At 44.5% G+C, this 26,891-nt stretch overlaps 2 protein-coding genes across 6 annotated transcripts in view; both read right to left on the reverse strand.

The window, feature by feature from the left end:
- The window catches only part of ZNF143 (zinc finger protein 143), a 133,929-nt gene extending 131,475 nt beyond the window's left edge, over positions 1–2,454 (reverse strand). For 2 of the 4 annotated variants that reach the window (XM_074997424.1, XM_074997420.1), the window contains exon 1: positions 2,379–2,454. The gene's annotated coding sequence lies outside the window, so the exon portion shown is untranslated. Of the gene's footprint in view, positions 1–1,805; positions 2,343–2,378 lie in introns of those variants that run through there. The other 2 variants (XM_074997421.1, XM_074997423.1) reach the window with 2 other exon arrangements.
- Positions 2,455–23,332: 20,878 nt separating this feature from the next.
- Positions 23,333–26,891, reverse strand: part of IPO7 (importin 7) — a 99,541-nt gene continuing 95,982 nt past the window's right edge. For both annotated transcript variants that reach the window (XM_074997426.1, XM_074997427.1), the window contains exon 25: positions 23,333–24,472. In XM_074997426.1, coding sequence (XP_074853527.1) covers positions 24,375–24,472 — 98 coding nt within the window. In that variant the 3' untranslated portion in view covers positions 23,333–24,374. The remainder of the gene's footprint in view (positions 24,473–26,891) is intronic.

Genomic DNA, 26,891 nt, shown 5'->3' on the forward strand with positions numbered 1-26,891 from the left:
GAAAAAAAAAAACAGGTCCAAAAACATCTGTGTTAGACACACAAAAATCAGTGAATGCTTTTGACCGTCATCTTTTTAAGCCTCAGTTTCCCCTATAATAAAATAGGCATACTTTACTTCGAGGGTGTTGTGAAAACAGACTCATATTAATGAAGTATTAGGATGCTACAAATATACACATATGCAATAAATCAAACATGGAGTAGACACAACGGAGCTTACAGCATTATTCAGGTGATAAAGTTATACACATGCAGTGTTCCTTGAATTGAGGCTTTATAAATTAAACCAATTCTTTAAAAATTTATTCTACAAATATCTAACAGCTTATCAGAAAGGCAACTTATGTGGGACTATTTAATAAACACCTGCGATGGTGCTCATAAGTAAAATAATGTATATTTCACTCAATGATACCATAAGTATAATACTTCACTGAATCATAAGTAAATATGTTTATTTGCTTTACTGAGTAAACTGAAAATCTTTGCTGTGAAAATAATAGTCATATGCTTAGTCCACTAGGAAATGTGAAAGTCTTAGAGGATCAAGCCCTCACAAAATTAAATTAAAATTAAATCTAAAAAGCTAAGCCATTAAAGCACACCTGCTATATAGTACCTTAAAATTCTAAAAATGTAATTTGATAGACAAAGCTTTATTTATACAGATACATCAAATACATCAAATACTTCAGGGAGACAAGCTATTAAAAGACAATTAAATTTAACTAACACCTATGTGAAACCAATATAGTGGATGCATTATTTCTGATACAGAAAAAATCCTGTAATTCAGTGGGAGATTTGGACCAAAATTTAGAAAAACTTTCCAAAAAAGGCAATGTATTTATAATCCTTTAAAAGGAACCAAATTCCTATTAAAAGGAAACATTTAAGTATGCCACACTTTGAGAGTTAATGCAAATTTTAAAACTTTAGTAACTTAAAATTTAAGCCACAATACGTTGTATATAGAACAGTGATAACTGCTAGATTTTTCTTAAAAAATGCTTAATTTTTACAAGATGACCCATCTTAACAAATCATAAAACAGCTTACTTGTGGAAATATGGAGTAATCTACTGTAAAAGTAACAATTTTTGTATAGTTGGATCTAACTATATATATTCAAGGTTCAGGAGAGAAAAAAGTTAAGAAAAAGCTGAGAAAAGTAATGCTATGTAAAAAGCACCTGGCTGTATATTATTTTTATGAGCTGAGAAAATCTTAGTTTATCTGACACCATGTAGGGAACTCATCTTGTGTTAGTGAAGGAGTATGTATGCTTAGAACACTATAAATACATAGTGGTGACAAAACAGTTTCTCCATGAATGAGCTGCTTCCCAACTTTTTCCATTGTCAGAGACCCCTTCACTGGAGTGATGCTCTGTAAGGCTGCTTTGTTGTTTGTTTTGCCAACAGATTTAACTCCCTCGTTTGCTGTCACCGCAGCACACCTCCTAAAAGTGACTTACGGATTCCAAAGTGGCACCACGTGCAAGTCATTTTCAAGAGAAGGAAACAATCAGGCTGGATACATCACCTTTAGATGTAACAACGATTAGCAGACAAAAGCTTACACTCCAAAATATCCGTTAGTCTATAACGTGCCACAGGACTTCTCGTGGTTGTGACAATTAACGTCCCTACACCAGACACCCCAGGCACCCACAGATTTTTATTCCCTGGGGGTAACACTGGCAAATAGACATCAGAAGACCATGGGGTGAGGCGGAGTCCAACCCTGACACCGAGCAACGGTTATAAACGAGCTATGGGCAACAAACCCTTTTAGCATTACCGACTTGACCCGCTGGAAGCGGCACTGGCAGGATGCCTGGCCCCCATGACAGAGCAGCGCGCGGGCGTCTCCGCGTGCAGCGCTGGAAACCGCGGCTTCAACCTCCGCAGGCCACAGCGCTAACACCCACCCCCGCCGCAGCGCGGGCAAGGGAGCGACGCCGCTGTGTGACGCAGCGCACCGGGGGCGCCTTCCCATCGAGGCCGGGCCCAGGGCGAAGCCCTCGGGGAGCGGCCGCGCTTAAAGCCTCATCCCACCCAGCGGAGCTGCCCTGGCTGGGGGTTTGTCGCGCAGATGCATCCCGAGGCTGCAGCGCCGGCGGGGCGGAGCTGGTGCAGCTGTGGCGGCGGCTGTGGCAAACAGGGTGGAGGAGGGGAGGAAAATGTATTAGGCGGGCGGGCGGCAGAACCGCTGCTTTAATAATGTCAGTCGGCGCTGCCCCTGCTCACCACCTGCCCCGCTCCGCTTGCCTGCACGCGGCGGGGAGGGAGCGGGCCCGGCGAGGCGGCCCCAGCCGGAGATGGCGGAGAGTAGAATAAGGCACACTGGGTAAAAACACATTTATATACTAACCTCGCCGAGAAATTTTCCAACAATTCCTCCGTCCGACCACCATGCACCAGGACAGGAAACGGCCGCCTCAACGCCCGCCCGCTCCAGCACCGCCCAGAGCCGGGCGGGCGGGCCCTGCAACCAGCACTCACCGAGCCGCCATTGGACAGCCGGCAGCACAAGCCACCGCCCCCACATTCCATTGGTCTTCGGAGGCCCAGCGCCGAGTCCGATTGGCTCCTCGCCGCGGGCGCTGCTGCCCGCGCTACGGCCTCTCGCCTATGCTAGGTTCGGGGCCACCGCGGCCGCCATTTTGTACCACGGCCAGCAAGGCACTTGTGCGTTAGCGAGGAAGAAAGGGAGTGAGCTGGGCGCCATTTCCCCACGCAGCCGGGGGGAAGCCGGTACCTAGCATCGCGCTAGGAGTCCGAGCGCTGGCCTCGCATAGGGGCCTTACGGCGGGGGAAGCCTGAGGTGTCTCTTAGTTCACCCGCCCGGGGCGGATGTGCTTGCCGGGAGGAGGCTCGTAGGTTTTCTCCGCTGGCTTCATGGGCTCCCTGGTGCTGTTAGGGAGGAGCCTGCTCCGTTCCGGGGCCGTTGCCGGGGGTATTGCCATTTCCCCTCTCAGGGGCCGATCTCTGCCACCTGCTGTGTAAAGCATGAGCCTGTCCCTCTCCGTGCCCACCGGCGGGAGCTGTACCTCCTCCCGCGCTCGCCCTGGGGGAAGCCCTGCTCCCCACTCAGTACCTTGCCGCACGCGCGTGTAGCGGGGAGAACTTGGCTCACCCTCATGCGCGCACGCGGCCCCGGCCGCAGATTTCGGAGAGCCTTAACACCCCGCGCACACGCTGGGGAGAGCCCTTAGCTGGACTCCGCAGCCACTGGGCTCTGTCCCTGCCAATTTACACATGTCTTGGGGGCCTCCGTCTGGCTTCTCCAGGCGACAAGAAGGCCTGTGGCACCTTCTGTATTAACAGATACTATGGAGCGTAAGCTTTCGTGGGCAAAGACCCACTTCAACTCTGTTAGTCTATAAGGTGCCCCAGGATTTCTTGTTTTTGTAGATACAGACTAACACACTACTCCTCTGATACTTTTTTCGGCTGTAATTTTGTGGTACAAGACTTTTTCTTATAAGTTCCATAAGAGATGTTATTCGCACCATTATTGGGACATAATCCCTATCTGCTGAGAGATCCTGGCTTGGGTGAACCTCCTCACCTGTCTACTGGTAAGAACCAGGTCCAGACTGTTTACGTTCCCTTGATTTTATCAATAGTGAGAGGACAGCTGAGCCCCATGGCAAGAGCTGTCCTGCAAAGGGACTGCTGTCTGTTCTGGCTCTGGCACATCTAGATTCAGTTGTAGTGTTGGAGGAGGATGGACTCTGAAGTAGAAACTAACAAACCTAACGAAAGGAGAAGAGAAGGCCCTTCCAACATACTTTAGTTCTCCGCTAATGTTTCCCAACTTAATTATATTTTCTTTACCTTTTCCTGTGAAAGGTTTTAGAAATGCAGAGTAGGGTATCACTTTCACCATCAGCATTCGGCTCGTAAATAGAGATGGCAATAGACATGCAAGCAATTATTAGGGTTTTGCCAGCTTTTGTAGGCAAACAGTGTCTTGTCTCCAGTTGTTTTAAATGTGAGCACTTCCATTTTAAAAGATTCAAGGATCCAAAAATGAAATTTTAAAGTAAATGAGAGAAAGGGACTACTTTTTAGCTCACAGATTCAAAACCATTTAATATGTTACCTGATTAGGGAAAATAACCCCTGTTAACACATTACTAAGAAATTAAGATAGAAAATTTTCCCCTACTGGTAGATTCTTAGCTTGGAAACAGACTATAAAATCTGTACTCCAACATGAATATCAAACCTTTGGACTGTCTCCCATACCATCACTCTGAGTAGCTAAAATGAGGTTTTAGGCAATCCTGGAGGATTTTAATACCATAGTTGTTCCTAAATATGTACACCCTCAGAAAAGTCCGGGTTGTGTATGTGACAATTGAATAAATTTTCCTATTCTGCATACTCTGTTATGTCTTGGTTTAATGCATTTTGTGTAATCTTAAATTACATAAAGCATTCATCCTGAAAAATTCCAGAGTATCAGCAATTTGAACTATATACGCAGAAATAAAGAACAACATCCACTTCGGGGTGAATGGTGGTACCTGACAGATCACAGCAGGAGGAAGAGGGGAAATTTTATCTTAGACCAATGGGGGGGTCTGTGAGGGCATTGCAGTGGGTCTGTGAAAAAAGTAAGATATAAATAAAAACAAACATGGAAAATAAGTTTTAAATAAATTGCAAAGTTACTATCTTACTATTTTTAAATTAAATATCTTCCAATAATGTTATTGATTGCTGTCTGAAAATCTATATGGTGGTTTCCATACTTATTTTATGATGGAAGTGTACGTAGAGGCTAGAATTGGCTTTGATGGGGGTCAGCAACAGTTCTGGGGATGATTGCAGGTCCAGGAACAGTTTGTGAAGGATTATTGGGGCTCCGCACGAGTGAAAAGGTTGGGAGCCACTGCCTTAGATAAACCAAACAAACTCATCTTTGAACTTGGCACCTTTAACATCCACACAAAATTGGCAGATCCTGATTAAGGCCAAACATTTTATCCAAGCTGTTGCAGTATAAAATCCTTTTTATAGTACTTCAGACTGCCAAATATACATAATTAACTGAGTTGAGGATGACTTAGACAAGTTACATGTCATTAAGTCACTAGAGCTGAACAAAATGTATACCAGAATACTTAAGGAACTGACTGGCAACATCTCTGAGCCATTAGCTTTTTTTTTTTTTTTTTTGAGAACTCGAGACAGGAAAGATCACAGAGGACTTGAAAAGGCCAAACAATATATAAAGGGCAGTAGGGATGACTCTGAGTATAGAAGGTGGGTCACCGTACCTTTATATCCAGACAGATAATGGAGCAAATAATCAATTTATGAGCACGTAGCAGATAGTAAAGTGATTACATAGTCAACAGGTTTGTTAAGAACAAGCTACAAACCAAGCTTCTATCGCGACAAGGTTAAATGCCTGACAGATAAGGAAGTATTAGATACAGTACACATTAATGTCTACACTGCAGCAGTCTGTTGACAAAAGTGACTATTGAAAGAGATCTTCTGGCAAAACTGCTGCTGACATCATGTTCGCACACAAAAGCAGAGCGAAAGAGCAATCCACTCTGTTGAAAGAGAGCAGCCAGGCTGTTGGAAGCTCAGCAAAGAGGGCTCCCCAGCGAACTGGAAGCCCTACGTGTCAACCAAAGGTTCTCCAGAGAGTCTACATTGCTTATTTGTCAACAAAACTGTCTCGATAAAGGCATTATTCCTCAATGCAGAGGCACAACGTGGTCGGCAGATGTGCTGCATTTTGTTGACAGTCTGCTGACGTAGTGCATTTAGTGTGTAGACACACTGGTTTTTTTTGACAAAAGCCTGGTTTTGTCAGAAAAACCTTGTGTCGAAGTAGCCGTTGGCTTTAGTAACTTAAGGCTTTTCGAGCTGTCTTGTATAATCCACTCATAAGCAAATTAGAGAAATAAAGTGTAGGTAAAACAACTGTAAAGGGAGTGCACAACTGGCTGAAAAGTTGCATCTCAGAATACAGTAAACCCTTGATTTTACAGACCCAATATCGCAGACTTCATGAACAACAGACCCCATTGTTCCCAAAGTCTGCTTAATCAGGGTCCGTAAAATCCTAAATACCCACCCACCTTTCCCTCGACCCCTGCCAATGGACTCAGCGCTGCAGAGCCAGAGCTGCCATGCATTCCTCCCACCAGGGGTGGTGCGTGTATGTGGGCAGTCAGCACTGGTACACGCCCCACCACCGATGGGAAGTGTGTGGTGGCTCTGGCAGCAGCGGCAGCACCAATCACAGTGCAGATTTTGCGCCATGTGCAGTGGGGCTCTCAGCCATGGTGGGTCCCCCCCAGCAGTGGCAGCAGACTCCAGCAGCTTGTCCTGTGGGAGTGAGTAGTGGGCATTTTGGGGGTGAGGGTGGAGGGGCTGGTGGAGCCTGGCAGGACTGGGTCATAGTAAACCCTCTGATTTAACGGACATCTGGGTTTAATGAACACCGCTCTCCCCATTAGTCCATTAAATTGAGGATTTACTGTAGTTAACAACAGTTAACAGTAAGACTGGAAGGGCATATGTAGTGGGATTCCTAAGGGAATAGTCTGGGTCAACTTCTATTCCATAGTTCCATAAATTATTTTGATAAAGGCATACAGAATAAATATATAAACTTTGTGGATGACACCAAGTTATAAAGGGTTGCAAGTGCTTTGAAATACAGGATAAAAAATTAAAATTACCTTGACAAATTGAAGAAATGGTCTGAAAAAATAGGATGATGTTCAGTAAGGGCAAATGTGAAGTACTAAGGAAGAAGTAATTGTAGAAATGTAAAATGGGATATGATTGCATAGGAAGGAGAACTCCAGAAATGAACTTGGGGGCTTAAAAGGGGTCACCAAGTGAGTCAATGGGTAATATCGCACAAAAGTGAACATTCTGGAATGTATCAGCAGGAGTGTCTTAAGCAAGACACAAAAAGTAATTCCTCTGTTCAGCACTAGTAAGGACTCAACTGGAGTACTATGTCCAGATCTGAGCATCAGACTTATGCAAAGATGTGGGCAAATTGGAGACAGTTGCCCTCTTTACCGCTGTTGGTGCTGAAAGACTGATAAATTTTGTTTAATTGTACAGAGAAGAGCCAAGTAAGGGAACAAGATATCAGTCTTTAAACATGTAAAAGGTTGTTATGAAGAGGGTGATAAACTGATCTTATCCACTGAGGACAGAACAAGAAGTAATAGACTTAAATAGCAGGAAGGAGATTTAGGTTAGACATAAAAAAAAATCTTCAGGTCTTTGCCCATGAAAGCTTATGCTCCAAAATATCTACTAGTCTCTAAGGTGCCACAGGACTTCTTGTTCTCGAAGGTACAGACTAACATGGCTACCTCTGATAGTTTCTAAGTCTAAGAGCAGTTAAGCACTAGCGTAAATTATGGAGGTTGTGGACTTCTTATGGGAACTTTTTAAGAACAATTTAGACACACCTATCGGAGACTTGGTCCTACCTGAGTGCAGGGGGCTGGACAAGATAAGCTATTGAGGTCCCTTACTGTCTGACGTAGCTGTGATTCCATAATATGGGAAGAACAAGAGTACAAAATTATTTAACACCACACAAATAGCATGCTATTTGCATTTTCATAAAACAGCAGAAAATGAACATATCCTCCCTAAATAGCTGTCCATAAGTAATTCCCTCAAGACATTCTGGTGATAAATGAAAGTGTGAATAATTTGTGTCTGTAAAGATATATGTGTAATGGAAGACAGGCATGGTGGAATTTGATAGGATGGTTTCAACTACAAACAGGTAGTTGCAAGAGGCAACACATAGGGGCATGAAGAGGTGCATGCCACCCCAAACTAAGTGGGTGTGAATGGCCAGAGTTGCTGGGAGTCTGGGATGGGGGTGGGCTTCTGCAGCAAAGATCCAACCCCTCTGCACTCAATGGCATTGGCAGGGAAAGTAGAGCAACTCAGTCCCAGCTCACTCCGCTACCTCTGCCATGTCACTTGGGATAGGGGAAAAGCAGAGTGACGTGATCAGTGATGGAGCATGAGCTGCTGCCATATTGCTCTGTTCCCCCCACGGCTGCTTTGAATATGATGAATATTCACTGGATAGGATTTTCAGTAACCACTCACTTGGTTATCTAGTTGGAAAAAAATAACTGAAATGGCTAGAGAGGACTGTGTTTTGGCCTTTTTGTTGACCAGTGTGATATTACAGAAGCTCTTTTGATACTGGCTTGGTGAAGCTATAGTATAAATCACCAGTTTTGAGGACTGTCTACCCTATTTTTTGCAGTCTGCCTAGAGTGTGTCATTCTGAATGTGGCCCATCCAGAGAGCTACTCTCATAACATTAATAAATACTCCCAAGATGAAATAATTTCATTCATTATATTTAGAAGATAGTCTTAAGGCAACAGTTGCACTTAATGTCTGACCCTTGACTCATGAGCCATCTAGGCTGGATAGAATTATGGTAGAAACTTTTAGCAGAAAGGAAATTATATGTAAGAAATTTTTCATTCTGTACTCCAATGCCTTCCACATTTATGATGTGGCAAAACAGCAAGCAGTGAACAGAACGTTGGGAACCAAACATTCAGTAGGAAAGAAGTAAACCCTCTTCTGTGAGCTCATTTAGAAATCTATTACCTCTGGACCACTGCCTGCAGCATCTTCTTGCCAAAGAAAACCTCCGAGAGAGACAAAAGATCTATCTTACAGTGCTTAATGAAGGTATCATATTTAGCGCACATCTGCTTTTTAAATTTCCTGAATGACAAGCTGGTTCTGCCTGTGGAGTTGCTAAGGATCTTGTTGAGTGTGCCTTGATCTCTTCTGAGGCAGGAGCCTCTGACAATGTGTAGGCTTCCATACTACACAGTTTAAATCAAGCTAGCAATGAAGAACTTGAAAGCTCTAGGTCCCTGGCGTTTCAGATGGAAGGACACAAGCAGGGAGGTCTGGTCGTCTTGTGGATTCTGTGTACCTAAAATACATTTTCAATGCTCTTCTGACATCTAAGAAAGACAGTGGTAGGCAACCTGTGCACCATGGTTGCATGTAGCTCAGCAGGGTAATCTGATTGCAGACTGTGATACAATGATTTTGCTGATGTTGACTGTCCAAATGTACCACTCCCACAGCTCCCATGGGCTGTAGTTCACCATTTCCAGCCACTGGGGGTTATAGGAAGCAGTGACCAGCATGTCTCTGTGACCCCTTCACCTGAAGGCATGACCCCAATGGCTCCCAGTGGACAGAAATGACAAACTGGCACCACAGAGCTGTGGGGGATGGAGCCTTAACAGTTAATATCAGCAAAATGGCTCATGATACACTATCAAATTACCCAGACAAGCTGCAGGTTGCTTCCATTGATCGAAGATGATACCCCCTTTCAGCTGGGTATTACAGATTTAGACAAACTGAAGAAAACACATCTTTGGAAATGTGAATGGAAGAATTGACTTTGCGGGGAAAAAAACCCCAAAAGATTGGTGTACTGAACATGCACTAAGGCTCCTGTAAAGAGACAACTAACAGGTCTGATACTCACCGGGCATCCGTAACAGCTACTAAAGTAAATCTTAATGGATAAATAAAAGGCTGACACTGAAATCAAAAGCTTGAAGTGATGGTTCATTAGGGTGCTCAAAAGCTAATGAAAGGTCCCATTTTGGATGATCAGACTACTTGAAGGACCCTGGCTCCCTGTAGATTGTCTACTAAGTAGCCCAAGGATCCTGTCAATAGCAAACAGTAGGGTCTCAACATTTGCGAGGGTTCTGTGTTGAGAACCTTCGCAAATGTTGAATTTTGCGAATATGACAGCCCCTGGCTGCTGGCGCTCCTGCCCGGGGCCCTGGGGAAGCAATGGCTGCTGGTGCTCCCTGCGTGGAGCCCCAGGGGAAGTGACGGCTGCTAGTGCTCCCTGCCTGGAGCCCTAGGAGAAGTGGCAGCTTCTGACTCTGCTGACCAGAGCTTTGGGGAAAGTGGCAGCTGCTGGTGCTCCCTGCCTGGAGCCCTGGGGAAATCGGCTGCTTGCGAATAATTAAATTTGTGAACCTTAGGGTCACGAATATTGAGACCCTACTGTAGTATTAAGAGCAGACACCTGACACACAGTGCTATTGGGCTAAGACTTCTATCTATCTATACCTTTGGGGAGTGATAGCTCTGGGGTTGTGAGCTCAGTCCTTGAGGGTGGCTATTTAGGGATCTGGGACAAATAGATTAAGAAAATAAAACAAGGGATGGTGCTTGGTCCTGCCAAGAGGGCAGGGGACTGGACTTCATGACCTCCTGAGGTCCCTTCCAGTTCTATGAGGTATGTAAGTCAAGGAAGGGTGGAATTCTGAAATTGTTTGTATTGCATAGTGGCATCAGTTTCTGAATCTGGACCAAATACAGGAGTACACTTTTAGTGTCTGTATTCTCTTAGATAAAAAGCAATATTTTATGGTGGAGAGATTGAGACCACTCCCTCTCACTAGCCAAGCAGGTAGTTGAAGCTGTTTTGGGCACAGATGTATGCAAGAGGATATCTGATCACCTTGGAAGCTGGTGTGGGGCCTGTAGTGTCAGCTCTAGCCCATCTGAGGACCAGGGTTTGCTCAACCAAAGAGGGTTTATTAGTATTAACTGTCTTTTCTTGGTTTATTTCTGAACCCCTTTCTCCAGTAGCAGAAAGTGGGAAAACACAGAAAGTAGGCTCTGTGTCTATTATGCATCGGTTCCCATAGCTCTGGTGTCTGCCTTCTTTGTGAAATGTTGAGGCCTCTTTGCAGCCATACAATTCACGAAGAGGTGAGTTGAAGGGACATCGGCACTGCTTGGAATAGTTGATCCTACACCTGATAAGCCAGTCTGTCATTTGATTCAGGTCATCGTTGATGTGGATTGCTATGAAGGACAGAAGGAACTCTTTTGCTCACCTCGTAATTTCCACTTCTTACATGTGTAGAGCCAGACTTCTTGTTTCCCCTTAGTAATATGCTCATAGTCATATATTGTCTGATTGAACCAGAATATGGTTTCCCCCGAGCATGGGTTGGCATCTTTGCAGAGGTAGCTTGACTGCTCTCCACTCTTGGTTTATACTAAAACAACAAGAAGTCCTGTGGCACCTTATAGACTAACAGATATTTTGAAGCATAAGCTTTTGTGGGCAAACAGCCGCTTCGTCAGATGCATTAGTGGGGGTGGTTTCAGAGGAGGATTTAAAGAGGGGGTCTCAGTAAAAGAGAGGGCCAGAGCTGACAAGGTCTATTCAGTCAGGGTGGATGTGGCTCATTATTGGCAGTTAATGTGGAGTTGTGAACATCAAAGAGGAAAAATCAAGTCAGTTCAGTCTGGGGGGGGCGTGGAGGATGTGGCCCATTTTCAATTGCTAATGTGGAGGTGGGAACATCAAGAGGGGAGAAACTGTTTTTGTAATGAGTCAACTACTCCCAGGCTCTGTTCAATCCTTGGTTGATGGAGTCAAATTTGCAAATGAATTGCAGCTCTGAAATTTCTCTTTCCAATTTATTCTTGAAATTTTTTTGTTGTAGGACTGCTAGTTTTAAATCTGTTACAGAGTGTCCAGGGAGATTGAAGTGTTCTCCTACAATTTTTGTATGTATGGTTCCTGATGTCTGATTTATGTCCATTTACTCTTTTGTGTAGACACTGTCCAGTTTGGGCAATGTAAATTGCAGTGAGGCATTGCTTGCACGATGGCATGTATTATATTAGTAGATGTGCAGGTGAAAGCACCCCTGATGATCTGGTTGATGTTAGATCCTATGATGATATTGCTGGTGTAGGTATGTGAGCAGTTGGCAGAGAGTTTTGTTGCAGGGATTGGTTCCAGGTTTAGAGTTACTGTTTTGTGATTTATAGTTGCTGGTGAGAATATGTTCAAGGTTGGCAGGCTGTCTGTAGGCAAGGAGAGGCCTGCCCCCCCAAGGTCTGTGAGAGTGCAGGATTGTTGTCCAGGCTGGGTTGTAGATCACTGATGATGCGCAGGAGAGGCTTTAGCTGTATGTGATGCTCAGTGGTGGTCTCTTGTTTTCCTCGTTGGGCCTGTCTTGTAGCAAGTGGTTTCTGGGTACACGGCTGGCTCTGTCAATCTGTTTCCTCACTTCCTTAGGTGGGTACTGTAGTTTCAGGAAAGCTTGGTAAAGGTCGTGTAGATGTTTGTCTCTGTCTGAGGGATTGGAGCAAATGCAATTGTACCTTAGTCTGTAAGTCTATAAGGTGCCACAGGACTTCTTGTTTTTGAAGATACAAACTAACTCGGCTACCTCTGATACTAGGTTTATACTAGCTTTATACTGTGATCCTTGTCTTCTCACTCTAGAGGCTGTTTGGGTCTCCAAATGAACTCAAGGGCAACTATTCCTCAAGGCTAACAGCATCTGTGAGAATTGAAGGATCTGGAAAGCTAATGGACGTACATGCCTTTGCAGACATTGTCATGAGAGGACAATTAAAAGGAGCTGAACACCTGTGTCAGATCCTGTATTTGATCTTTCTTGTGTTCTGGGGAATAGTCCCTCACCTTTAATATGAAGGCTTAAAAATTTCTGATGCTCATGGAGTTATCCCACTGAATGACTCAGAAGTCCTAACAGTAGGTGGTATAGAGCTGTGGTGGGCCCCCTACCACTCTGGAGCAAGAAAATAAATTCTTGGTTGTAAGAGAGAACTTTTCTTTGCACTACTGATGACCAGTTGGAGGAGATTTAATATCCAAGATGGGGCCCTGAGTGTTGCTGACTGTAGTAGAGTGCTGATCAGGTCATGTCCAGGAAGGAGTATGTGTGGGTTCCCTGCAACCTAACCTTGGGAATTCTCATCGTTATCTTCTTTGTAAAAAACCTAGACACTGAGAGCAGCCCAAATAGCACTATTTGGTACAGAGGTTTTCTGCCACAGATGAACCTCTGGAGTCTGGAAATATGTAACTGCTAGATCTACTCACATCAAGAAATCCCCCTCTCCAATAGGGATGACATCTTAAAGATCAGAATCTCCAGCAAAAACTTGGTTTTCCTCATCAACTTGCTTAGTGTTCTGAGGTTGAGAATGGCTCTGATAATCTGATACATTTTTGCAAAAGGAACGGAGTCTTTTATGTGGAGGATGGAGTGAGGGCATCTGCTAGAGCTGTGGCAGGTATTGGCCCTTTCTGTAAAATGTAGTCTTGTGCAAAAGTATGGAATGAGAACCACTTGGCCACCCTAAAGATGTCCACTAATGGCACATTATTCATGAATGCTGTCATGGCAGTCATCACCCATGTGGAGTGAGTCCTGACAGTCTGTGGTGGCTGTTTGCCTCTGAGTAGGTGTGCAGTGCATATGAACCCTGCAATCCATTTGGATAGGTGCTGTGTCAAAACAGATGTTCTTGCGCAAGGCCCTGACCATGCCACAATGAGTCTATCCAATTTTCTAGTTGCTCTAGTCCTCTCAAGGTAGAATGCAACGGCCTGCCTTGCATCAAGGGGTTGTAATATAGCCTCTTCAGAGGAAATATGAGGTTTAGGAAAGTAAATGGGTAAGTAAATAGGTTCGTTTACGTGCAAATCAGTTACAACTTTTGGAATAAACTTTGGATAAGGCATGAGTATCACCTTATCTTTCACAAAAATGGTGAAAGGTGGGTCTGTCATGAGGGCTGTGATTTCCCCTACCTTTCTAGTGGATGTTATCACTATGAAAGCCACCTTCATCAATAGATACTGTGGTTGTTTAGTAAATAATGGCTCAAACCGTGGTCTGGTAAGTACATCTAGGACCAGACTGAGGTCTCTCAGTGGCACCGGGGGCCTATCTTCTGCAAGCCTGTGAGGAAATGTTTTACCATGGGCTGTGTGAAGAGGAAGCGGTCTGCTGAATCATGGAATGGCAGGCCAGGGGTAGTCTGATGGAGCTGATAGAGAGGTGTGTGTCACTGAGGTCCATGAGGTAGTCAAGCAAAGTCAGTATGGGGACAGTATTGGGATGTAAATTGCACATGGTGCACAATTGTTGAAAGCGTGTTCATTTGTTTTGGTAGGTGCTTCTGGCGGAAGATTAGAACAACATGTTTGACCTTGTTGTAGCAGGGGAGTTCTTCATTCTGGAACCATAGAGAAGCCAGACATCATGGTTTTGATGTTGAGGTGGCATGCTTCGCCCCAGTGCTGCATCAGACGATTTGGCACCACTGGAAGAGGGATAGGCCAATCTATTAATTGATAATGTAGATAAGGGAACCAAGGTTGTCTCGGCCAGTTTGAGGCTATTAAGGTTCCTGTGGCCTGATAGGATTGGATCTTGTTGATCACTCTGGTGATAAGCGGGATAGGTGGAAATACATAGAGCTGGGGGCCGGTCCACCAAATGATGAAGGCATCCCCTTGTGATCTCTTGCTTAGACCCGCCCAGGAAGGTAATCTGTGGCATTTGCAGTTGGGAGGTGTTGCAAAAATGTCTATAGGTGGGAAACCCCACTTGTGGAAGATTGAGGGGCGTATATTTGTATTTATCTCCCACTCATGATAATCCGAGAAAGATCTGCTCAGTCTGTCAGCCCTCATATATCAGTATGTAAGGTGCTGTTGGGGTCATTTGATTCTTGATGCACCCAGTGGTGTAAAAAGTACCTAAAAAAGTTACTTGGGTAAAAGTACAATTACTTTGCAAAAAATGTATTTAAGTAAAAGTCAAACTATCCTGGAAAATGACAGGTAAAAGTAAAAAATTTTCACATCTTGATAGTACTGAAGTATCCAGAAGTAAAAAAGTAGCCATCCTATAGAAATCTATGGTTAACCACCTGAGTTATTATAGGGCTCCATTATTTTTAAAAAAAAAAAAATCTATACACCCACCTACATTATGTGCATACATATCTATACACACACACACACACACTTACGTGTGTATGTATAGATGTGTGGTTTTGTATTAGATACACACATACTATGGATTTATATTTCAAATCTGGAATTTAAACTTAGTAGTAGCCTTCATTTATAAAGTTAGAGAGTGACCAAATTAAATACGGGACTCAGATTACAGAAATGTCTTTGTTTTGTCCACATTCACAAGTGTGCATTTTAACATTGTAACGATTAATTAGAAAAATACTTGTTCAACCTTAGAAAGAGAAGTTACTCACCTGTGTAGTAACGATGGTTCTTCAAGATGCGTCCCCGTGGGTGCTCCACAGTAGGTGTACTTTTTGTCCGCCCTTTTGTTGGTAGGCGGAGCGGATGCTGGGGTCTGCCACATATTAGTGGCTGCCTCCATGATTGCATCGTCCAAGGGAATAGAAATTTTAGAAGAAGATGGAGGCCCGAGGTTTTTAACGAGTCTGTGGTGTTTCTCCTGCACCTCCGCCACTTGAATATCTTGGGATTGAGCTACCCGTTTGAACAGCTCCTGGAACTGTTTCAGGTCATCTGGGGGAGAAATGTCTCCTAGGACCATGGCCTCGTCTGGCGAGGATGAGGAGGCGTCACTATGGTATCTCTCCTCCAATTCCTCTGGATCCTGGCTGTATTGCTGTGATTGTCTTTGTGGAATTTCGAGGTGGGGTTCAGTGTCCTTAGACCCAGCCTCTGATTGGGGCAGCCGTGGTGTTCCCCCAGGTGGAAGCAGAACACCTTGGCGTTGAGGAGTAGTTGACGGGGATCCATAGTGAGACGTTGAACTCCTATGATGACACCCCGCATAATGATGGCGGTCGTAGCAACAGGGACAGGAGCCTGGCGATGGAGACCTGGACCATGACCCAAGGATGTAAGGGTGGTGCCTGGAATGCCGAGACCTCCGAGATGATACTGACGTGCGAGGAGAGCCTCTGTGAGAAGACTCGTAGGGATCTCTGCTAGATGCTGGAGAAAAGCGTGCAGATACCTGTGATGGGCTCCGAAGGAAAGGAGAAGGACGTCTGTGGCAGGCTGAAGGTGTTGCTGCCTGTCGAATCTCTGGTGGTGATCGCGGTGATAGAGGCAGTGCAATTCCCTCAGGAGAGGGGCTCTGGTGCCTGGTCTTTGTTTTAGCCTTTACCCTCTTGGGTGGCCCTATTGGTGAACTTGGTACCGGAGCAGGTGTCATGCTGATTTCCCGGTGCCACTGTTGTCTGTGCCACTACTGTCGGTGCCGTCGTCGCCGGTGCCGGCGATCCAGGTGCCGTCGTCCTCGGTGCCGATGTGTTCGGAGCCGCCGTCTGCGGTACCTCTGGGGAAGTCCCGATCGGTGCCGCAGTAGCCGGTGCCAAGCTGATTAGTGCCCGCACGGCTCTCGGTGCCGACTCCCCAGTCGCTGCAGGGCCTTGAGTTGTTGCATGCGCCGCGGCTTTACCAGTAGAGGAAGCCAGCGTGCGCGGGCCCTTTGTTACACTCGTCCCACTCCCAACAGTCAGGGGTAGGGATCGAGTAGGTGAGGCTCTTCTTTTCTTCTGGGCAGAGGAGGTCAAAGAGGCAGCCTTCCTCTTGTGCGCTCCTGAAGAGCCTTCCGCATGCACTGTCTCCGATGCGGCAGGCTGAAGTGCTTTGTCAACTAACAGCATCTTCAGCCTCATTTCTCTGTCTTTTCTAGCTCTATTAGTCAACTTAGAACAATGGGAGCACTTCTGAGGAACGTGTGTCTCCCCGAGGCACCGTATGCATTTGCTATGGCCATCCGAAGCAGGCATGGCCTCCCGGCAAGATTCACACTTCTAAAAGCCGGGGGATGGCATTGTTAAAACTTAACTCTGAGTCCTTTATGTGCTAATAGCGCACTTAACAGTCTATTAGTTGATGTTAAACAACCGTTGGCCTTTGAAGGCTGACAACAAACGCGGCAGGCCCGCCCAGAGGCGGCCGCTGCTGTTCTAAGATAGTCTTTAGGTTTTAAACAACTTTAACAGAGAGATTAACTATAATAACTATAGAACTGCTAACTATAACTGTTAAAACTATTAACACTAGAAAAAATAAGGATTTATCTGTCTCGGGCGTTGGAGCCGGAGAGGATTCCGTCTGCAGCCGTTGGCGGTTGAGAAGGAACTGGCGGGGACCGGATCGCACACGTGACCGTAAGCGCGCGAAGAGCCGACGCACATCAGTGCATGTGCGACCCGACGGAGACTGCTGAAGATTTTCCGAGCTGCAGCGCCGGGGCGAGCCCGACACCTACTGTGGAGCACTCACGGGGACCACTCGAAGAAGAAGCAGTCGATTTTCAAAATTATCAGTCAAGCCTTAGGGAAAACGGTGCCCTGGGCAAACTTGCATTTTGGTGTCACTGCCCACCCCCCATTTCCCGTGGAGGCTGCTCAGTCCCTTGCTCCTCTGAGTACAGGGCTATTATCAATCCCCCTTGCAAAAGGGAGTTGTCAAAGTCCTCTTTGGCCAAGCTCTTCCTTTAAGAGCTACATGGGGAATGGATTATTCTAGCTTAAATCACAGGTGGGGAACCTAAGGCCTGGGTGGCTGGATGCAGCCCCTGGCTTGCCTAGATCTGCCCCCACCCCAAAGCTCAGGGCTTCCCCCAGTATTGAGGAGCCCATGCTGGAGCTCCAACCTCCTGCCATCCCCTCAAGGGGCCAGAACTCACAAAATCTACTAGCCTGGGCCCTCCAAGGGGAATGTGCGAGGAGAACGTATTTCTTCTTCTCAGCTGGGGTCCACATCAGGGAGGGTTCTTGGTCTTTGTTTTGGTTTTTGGTTCTCACTTGTATGTAACCCTGTACTGTGGCCCCTGACCCAAGAAAAGTTCCCAACCCCTGAATTAAATATTCCCCATCCCCAGATGTGACACACAGAAGGCAGCTGCTGTTTCTGAGCAGCAACAGATTGTGAAATGAAACAGTGGGTAAAAATACTAGAGGGGGCCACTCGCCCTTCAGTGAGTTCTACCACCGCAGTTTGGGATGCTATGAAGCAGCTCTGGCAGCTCCCTTGGTGCAGCCGCACCTGCCCCTTAGGCCTTGTGCTTGGCCTGTAGCTCATGGTGAGCACCAAGCTGTCGGACAGAGGCTGCATCTTGTCCCTGGCTCTCCTGCAGCCCTCTCACCACTCCTCATTCACCGGTGGTGCCATTTCAAAGTGTGGTGGGGCTGGGAAGGCAACTTCCAGGGGATACTTAGGCACCTGAAATCTCTACAGTTTGGGGAGGGTGGGTCCAGATAATTTAGTAATTAGCTGATTTCACAGTACACAGAAATCCTAACTATTTCCATCAGTAATAATTAAATTATCTATAGATAAGGGAAAGCAAGAAAAATGCAGCTTGACAACTGGTTAGAGTTAAAATTAAATGATAATAAATTTCTGAACTGGGCTTGTAACAAATGGAGGAGTGAATGAATAGCTGAATCAACAAATCATGTCTGGTATTAGGGTATTTATTTTGTATATCAACATATCATACAGTGGAGATACACATCCCATAGAGCTAGAAGGGACCTTGAGAGGTCTTTGAGTCCAGTCCCCTGCCGTCTTGGCAGGACCCAGCACCATCCCAGAGATTTTTTTCCCTTTTTTTTAATTTATTTGCCCTAGACTCCTAAATGGCCTCCTCAAGGACTGAGCTCATAATGCTGGGTTTAGGAGGCCAATGCTCAAACCACTGAACTATCCCTCCCCCTCACTGAGCTTTTGATATTTGATTGTAGCCATATTGGTGCCTGGATGAGAACCACAAAGTAATATCTTTAATTGGACCAAGTATGGTTGGTGAGAAAGACAACCTTTGGAACTCCTCAGAGCTCTTCTGGTCTGTGAAGTTCAAAAGGGTTCATCTCTCACCAACCAAAGCTGTCTCAAAATAAAATGATATTACCCCATCCACCTTGTCTGTGTTTTAACAGCTTTATTCATGTCATTAGAAATTATCAGCCATCCCTCCATAATTTCCCACAATTTTGAACATTATAAAACTACAAAAGCTTAAAACATATTACACAAAGTTATAAAAAATAAAAAGTGCATTCCAGCAAGCCTGTATATGAGCCAAAACAGCAAGGGTGAAACACTCCAGAGCGGGTGGGGGGATGGGGCAGAGTTTATATTCCCACTAAATTCCTCTGGATTAAGTACCTCATTGAAACTGCAAGTCACAACACTCACACCTCATCCTTCCAGAGAATGAAGAGGGTTTGCAGGTTAAGATGGGAACAAAGAAAACTCGTTATTCCTAATCTTGATGCAAGAATAACATTGTGCTCAAAAATTTCTCAGGTCAGGGGACCTTAAGTAGCACCCCCCCCACCCCATCTAAGGAATTTCAGCATACTGAGAAGTACAACTTGTAGCAAGAACATAAAGAAAACCTGAGGGTGTGACTGAAAGGTAAGCGTGTTTCAGCCATCCAGCCAGACATCACCCACTGAGACTCATTTCCCTAGGGGACTCCCGGCAGAGCTGATTTCAGTAACAGTTGTCACTTCTGCACCCACCCGCTTCACACACTGGGGAAGGAGCAGCAGCAGCAACCCTCACCCACCCCAAAAAAGTGAGCAAAACTTCTAAGCCAGCCAGGCAAATAGGAAGACAGAACCAGCTGCTGGTAGGGGAGGGGCACAATTAAAAGGTTCCCACCTCAAAACTCAAGTGTCATACCCCAATTCCCAGGTTGTATCTCAGTCCCCCCATGGAGCTTAGGAGGAAAAGGGGGTGAGGGTGAACCCAGACCTACTCTACACTAACACACACCCAGATAACAGGGTTACTCCAAATCCCAGCCAGCCAGCGCACAGATGGAAGCCACACAAATACCCTCCTTTTACACCCTCCAAACCCCAGCCAGCCAGAACAGAGAGAACACACACACACTTCAACCCCCAGCAACCTCAGCCACCCACCCTGAGCATCTTCCAGCACAGCCTGCCCCACCCTCTTCCCATAGGGCTTCTACAAGGGACCCTCTCTCCCAGGGAGATGGGGAGCCCTTGCCCTGGCCACCCACCAGAGCAGAGGAATTACGTGAGACAGAGTAAGTGCTGCAGCTTTTGTCCTCCCTCCTGGATTTCCCCTCCTACCTAGGTGGCTCACCTGCAGGTAAAGTCAGATGAGACTTTTCATATGCACCCTCCTTAGCACACTGCCATGGGCAACAGTCTTGGACGCTAAGGATGGTAGACACTGCACAGATACTGTTTTTGAATGAAAAGGTGTTGATGCAGCTATTAAAAGGCTAGCAGAAAGGTTCTTCTTTGGCAGGGTCATCGTGTTTGTTGGTTTTTTAAAAAATTGTCACTGCATGATGATTAAATGTGCATGTGCACCTGTGCTTTAGCTAATTAGAATACTGGCTTGTGGGGTGGTGAAAGTAGTGAGTAACTATTTTCAAAAATGGTAGCTGAGGAGAAAGTACAGTATTTTTGGAAAAAATACTTTCGTACAAGTTCTATGCAAACAAATTATTTGAATAAAGTACAAATGCTGAAAAAATACTTGGATAGTGTAATGAAGTATTTCTACTTAGTTTACAGTTCTGGATGCACCAGTTCCAGAATTTGAGAGCTTCAGCACAGAGTGTGATCAGGCACACCTCTAGGCTGTGTCTACACTAGCCCAAAACTTCAAAATGGCCATGCAAATGGCCATTTCGAAGCTTACTCATGAAGTGCTTAAATACATATTCAGCACCTCATTAGAATGCCGGAAGCCACAGCTCTTCAAAATTGACATGACTCGCTGCTGCGTGGCTCGTCCATATGGGGCTGCTTTTTGAAAGGAGCCCGGCAACTTCGAAACCCCCTTATTCCTATCTGCTGTTAGGAATAAGGGGATTTCAAAGTTAGTGGGGTGCTTTCGAAAAGGAGCCCCATATGGACAAGCTGCGCGGCAGTGAGCCATGTCAATTTCGAAGTGCTGCAGCTGCTGGCATTCTAATGAGGCGCTGAATATGTATTTCCACGCTTCATTAATAAACTTCAAAATGGCCATTTTGAAGTTTTGGGCTAGTGTAGACATAGCCCTACTGATTGCCATAGAACATAGATGGTGTGTTGTCCATGAGGACACTGATAGTTCTGCCTTCTATCAGGGGAAAGAAGTGGGTGCAGGCCCTGAGTTCTAGAATACTGATGTGAAAATGTCTCTCTTGTTGGGTCTACATTCCCTTTATTGATGTTGCACCATCATGGGCCCCATGCCAGCCCAGTCGTGATGCAGCTGTTAGTCGCTGAAGGATCCGATTGGTGGAAGGGTATAGCAGCGAGCAGATTGGCTGGAAGTGTCCACTGTTCAAGAGAGTGGGATACTCGTAGGGGAAGCATGAGGCACTTATCCACATTGTGCTATGTTGATACGTAATTGCACGAATCAATGTTGTAGGCAGCACATTTGTCCAATGCTGGTATGATGATTGCCAAGGTCACCATTCTGAATTTTGTGTTGCAAATAAACCTGTTCGGTTTCCTGAGATCTAAGATTGGTCTCCATCCCCGTCTTTTCGGCTGTGAGGAAATAGTTGGAGTAGAACCCGCTGCCCTGGTGTTCTTTGGGGATGGGTGCTACAACCCCGAGGGTGAGCAATTTTTGCACCTCCAATTGTAACAGAGGCTGACGAAAGGGGTCACTGAAAAGGGATGGGGTAGGGTGCAAAGATATGAAGGGCACAGCATAATCCAATCTGAAAATTTCGAGGACCCATTTCTCTGTAGTGATTTGGGTCTATAGTTGATAAAAAGGTCTCAGGCAACAATGAAAGGTAGCCTTGGAATGCACTGGAACTCTGGGGTGGTCACTCAGACCCCTGACCAAAACCTCAAAAAATTCGCTGTTTGTGAAAGATAGCATTGCTCACACAAGGAGTGGTTCTGTTGTGTTATCAATATCATATGGCCTCTGTTGTTGTCTGTATCGGCTACAGAGAGTATAACTATGCCTGTAATATGAAGTATATTTGCGTTTCTTATTGGGTGGATTATACATCCCTGAAGTACAGTGTGTAGTTCAAGAATTCTTTATAGAATGTAGGCTCTGGTCTGCATCAGCAAAAAGTTGTTTCCTGTCAATGGGGAGATCTTTCACCTTTTTTTGTAGCTCCCTTGAGATCCCTGATGACTATAGCTATGCAGCACTCGGCAGTATTATGGCTGTGGCTGTAGCTTCGGTGACTGTGATATCCATAGCTGCCTGGAGAGCTGTTTTGGCTATTGATAAACCCTCCTTTATAATGGACTGGAGGAGCGGTCGATTGTTATTGGGGAGATCCTGTATCAGGTCTTATAATTTAGTGTAATTGGCATGGTCATAACTGGCCAATAGGACATTTTTCAAGTTTTACTTTAAATATATATTTATTCAACTTTTTAGGAATCAGCAAGTGATAAAAGGACCATTATACCAAACTTCTATATTCAATACCCAGGCTGAAAGCTAAAATTAGGGTCTTTTACACCAGGTGCCATTTCTATTCTTTCCTACTCCTTCATTCCACAAACTTCTTAAACATACCCCCTTAAATGCTATTTCACCATAGCCTTGGATTAGGCTTTACCTTTCGAAACAGTTTGTGCATATAGAAAGGAGGTCTGGGTGACAAACGCAAGCCAAAATGAAGGTGTAAGTGAAATATTCATTATCCCTGCTGAGAACAGTTGTAATAGTTGTGTGACAAGCCAAAAGGTAGTAACTATGACTGGTCAGACTCAGTGAAAATCCAACTTCTGTATACCAGTTACTGTTGATTTAAAAATAAACACACCACACAAGCCAATTTTCTGAAGACTGCATTTTGAATATCATAATATATATATATATGTGTGTGCATTTCAGTTTTATTTTTACAGATATAAACTCAGTTCATTTTAACCTGCATTAAATTTTGGAAGCTTACATTTAAATTAAGGTAGCTTGTTCAATATAAGTTGTAACCGCAGGTGACATTTTATATTAAAACAGCCAAAAAAAAAAGCTTGCTTTAAAAGATTTGACGCCAATGATCTCAAAAAAGGATCAAACTATTAATTTAGATTTTGAAAGAAAAAGTGGGGGTGGGTGGGGGGAAATAAACCAGCCCATTCACAGCGTCTTACCTGCTGGCTTGTAGATAGAGTGGTTTTGACAGTGGTCCCAGTGGGAACTTTATTTTGCCCATCTTGCTAAAATATGAGGTACTGTAACAGCTGGAGGTGCTGGAGAGGAAGGGTAAAATTATGGCTTCAAAAGTGAAAGCTTGGTGAAACCTCAAACATCCCATCTGGATCAAGCAAACAAGAGCATATATTAATGCCATGAGTGCAAAAACAGGGAAGGAAATGTAGTGGCCAAAGCCACTACCAGTTGCTGGAAAATACCAGGATGAATTATTTTTACAAAAATTAGGAATAAACTGCAATCATAAATCAAGCCCAAGTTAGCCGAATTAAATTTTTAATAGATTGCATATATAGATGTTTCATCCACACACTTCAATCAACTCTTTAAGAGCAGAATTTCACGTCCAATTTACATGCTTCAGAGAAGATAATGTTTCTCAGTTCTTACATTAAGATTTGTCTCAAATTTCCACTTGTACATTGAGAGCTTTAAGAAAAACAAAGGACACAGAGGGTGTTGCCTTTTTTCTCTCTCTCTTTTTTTTTTTTTTTTTTTCTTTTTTTAGCAGCAATGAAATATTACTAACCCCTTTTTTACACAACCGAATTCAAGTCACAACCAGAGGTGACTGCACCACAAAGTCACCAGGTACAAAACTGCTAGATCATTTTAAATTAATAACTTGAAATTATTTTCCCCATTACATCCCTTTTTTATAAACAGCAAACATTTTGCTATTTTTGTACATAGGCTAGCAGGCTTGTTTCAATATGAAAGTGCTAATTCATTTACAGATTTACCAGTTATGTAGTGCTACAATAAGTGTCCAGTATTCTACATATGAACAATCTTGATAAATGGAAATGATGAAGATTAAGTAAGGCTATCCGATTACCTTATCTTATTTACATTAAAAGAATAAACACCCAATAGAGAGTAGGAACAGGGAAGGAACTTCGGCAAATATTCAGACTGCCACAAGTGTAAAAATTATATCAGCCTTCTAGATTTTACTGTAAATGAGACATTTTAAATAGTCCTGCAGCCCTTGCCTATTTTTTTCCTCAGAAAAAGAAAAGCTGCCTTCGTAACATCCCCTCTTGATTTCAGGTTTCCACAGCGTGTCTTCTGAAGCTTAAAAGTCAGGTTCTTCCTATCTTCAAAAAAACCTCTGGTTTGCTTTCCAGTATAGGTTGCATGATCAGGTCCCACTTTCTGGGTTTTTATTTCGTCCAATCTATTTATCAATTTGTTTAGAGTGAGTTGTAGATAACATGAACCAGTTCTGGAACCACTATTGGGAGGAACACAAGCTTTTCACTACAATCACACAGTAGCAGGGAAAATGGTAATTTAATTCATTCCCGAGGCTGGGCCTCCAAAATTGAATGAACTTGGCACAACCGGAGCATTGAATTTGTATCCTCCATGTTTTTCAATCATTTTGGATTCTGAAAGACAAAAATATTTTAGTAAAATGTAAGTCTCACAATTGTGGTATGTGATTAGCTAGTGTTTGTGAATGTCTCAAATTTTGGGGCTCAACCTGAGACACCTAAAAACATTGAGCAACTCTAAAAAAACAGGCTCTTTTAAGATGTCTACACTGAATACCCAGAAATTGCTAATCACTTTTGAAAATCTCGGCAATAGATTTTACTAGGATTCAAATATATGGACATTAAAAATTCAACAATTATAATGCTACTGAACTTCTAATGATTTCTGTTCAACAAGGTCGAGGAACCAGGTCTCTAAAAAGAATGCAGTTGTACTAAATAAAAGCCATTTGAATTTCAATGAATAATTCAGCTAAGGGAACCACCAGGAGGCGAAAGTTCTCTATGCACATGTGGGTACATAGACTTTTTGCTTCCAGTTAAAGTTACTCCCCTGCATAACTCAGTGCAAATGAGAAAAAACAAAAAGCAGTTAAATTATTCAACATCCTCTCTACATTCCTTTCATCCAGTTCTATTTCTCAGTCTCAGCTATCTTTCCTTCTACCACCAGTTTCCATGTTTCTTATCCTCTTCTTGAAGGGACCAGCGGTTACATCTGAACTCTATCCCTGTTGACTGGTCATAGCGTTTCCATGTGTTTTAAAAATGTATGTAACTTTGGTATGTTTTTTCACAAGTTAAAATGCACACACTAATTAAGATGTGGTATAGATCAAAGGCACATCATACACTTCTGTCCATCTCTCCTGCAACTATGGTATTGCAGAGGCCATCAGGATACACTGTCTCCAACTTTGCATGTAACATTTGTTGCCTGATTAGTTACTCTGTGGCCACATTTATATTATGAGATAAAAATCAAATTTGTTAAAATTGATTTTGTAATGCTGGGTTTTATAAACTTGAATTGAGTATCCTCACCTCCCCACAAAGTTATTGCTACCACACTCAATCACTAAACATCGACTGCTGCAGCAATGCATTGTGGGAACATATCCCACAGTTCCCTCAGCCTTGTAGCACTCTGGGTATTTTCACTGGTACAGCATTGGAAAAAAATGCCCTGCAAGTGGTTGTGGGTAAGTGATGTCATCTTCCCACATTGCAATGCCCTCATTCACCACCCACGGAAAGCAAATGTCCATTTTTCCAGAAGGAAAGAAGAAAAACTAGGGCATCAACAAAGATCATCAAATTAACTGAAATCTCTTGCTTCTATAACTGAATTGCTTTTTATAATTGAATTATCAAAGATTTTACAAAAAGCAGCAGGGGTTTGTGTCTTTTCAACTGGCCCATCAGCCACTTTTCCATGTGTTAAGGGGGGGCCAAAGCTTGAAGAAGGGAAGGATACAAAATGTTAGGGAAAAGATTTTTGGGTTCACACTACACAGTTATCCAACATGGGGGACAGGGCTTGCCAAATTTCAACAAGTGGTGTTCCTCATGTGCGGGGCCAGCCCTGATTGTTAGGGGGCTGGTGACCCTCATCTCATGCGGGAGAAGGTTGAGGGCATTAGAGATGAAGGGCTGGTTAAGATGGCCCCTTCACTGTTGCTTAGGACGGAGATGGGAGGGAGAGGAGCAGGCCTCTGAAAAATCTTGGCTTCTGGGGGGGGAGACTTCCCCCCCGGTGGCAGCAAGCCCCCCAAAATCTTTCCCACCGTTGGAGCCCTCACTGCGTTCAAGCCAGGACATGGTGCTGCCTGGCAGCATCGTCTGCACTGAACAGCAGGCACGTAATTTTATTGGGTCAGGGGATAGCCATATGATGTGACTGGGCACAGGAAAGACCCCGACTGCATGGCACCTGTGTGTGTGTGGGGGGGGGGGGGGGGGTGAGTTTCTTGGCCTCTCACACAAGCACACCACCACCACCCTACCCTACCCTACCCCACCCCACGAACAGCTTAGCTGCCATGTGATGTGGTGGGACAGGGCTGATATCAGCGCTGAAAAAAAAATCCAAGTGCTCAGCTTGTAGAGGTAGAGACAGAACCGTGAACTCCATTTTGGGGCTATTTTTAATGGGTAGATGCACTCACTGCACTAATAGCAAAGAAAGAAAAGTTTCTCCGCCTCTCACACAAGCATGACCTCACAGCCATGGGCTTTCTGGTGCCAAATTCAAATATGCAGGCTTCCTGCTACCTAATTGCTGCGCAGATGGAGAGCAGCAGAGATGGAAGTGGCAACAGTGGACAGCTCTGGGGCACTGTGGGATACACACAGGACTAGGGTGACAAAATCTCCCAAGGCCATATATGGGATGGGGGTGTGGGGTAGGGAGAGAGATGACAACGAACAGCAGACTTGCACTCCAGGAGTTCAATGGAAGTCAGATAGATATTGTACAAACGTTCAAAACAACAGTCTTTTTAATGGACAAGTTGCTCCTTTGTTCCTC

Source organism: Carettochelys insculpta, chromosome 6, assembly GCF_033958435.1.
Source record: "Carettochelys insculpta isolate YL-2023 chromosome 6, ASM3395843v1, whole genome shotgun sequence".
NCBI classification, from domain to species: domain Eukaryota; kingdom Metazoa; phylum Chordata; order Testudines; family Carettochelyidae; genus Carettochelys; species Carettochelys insculpta.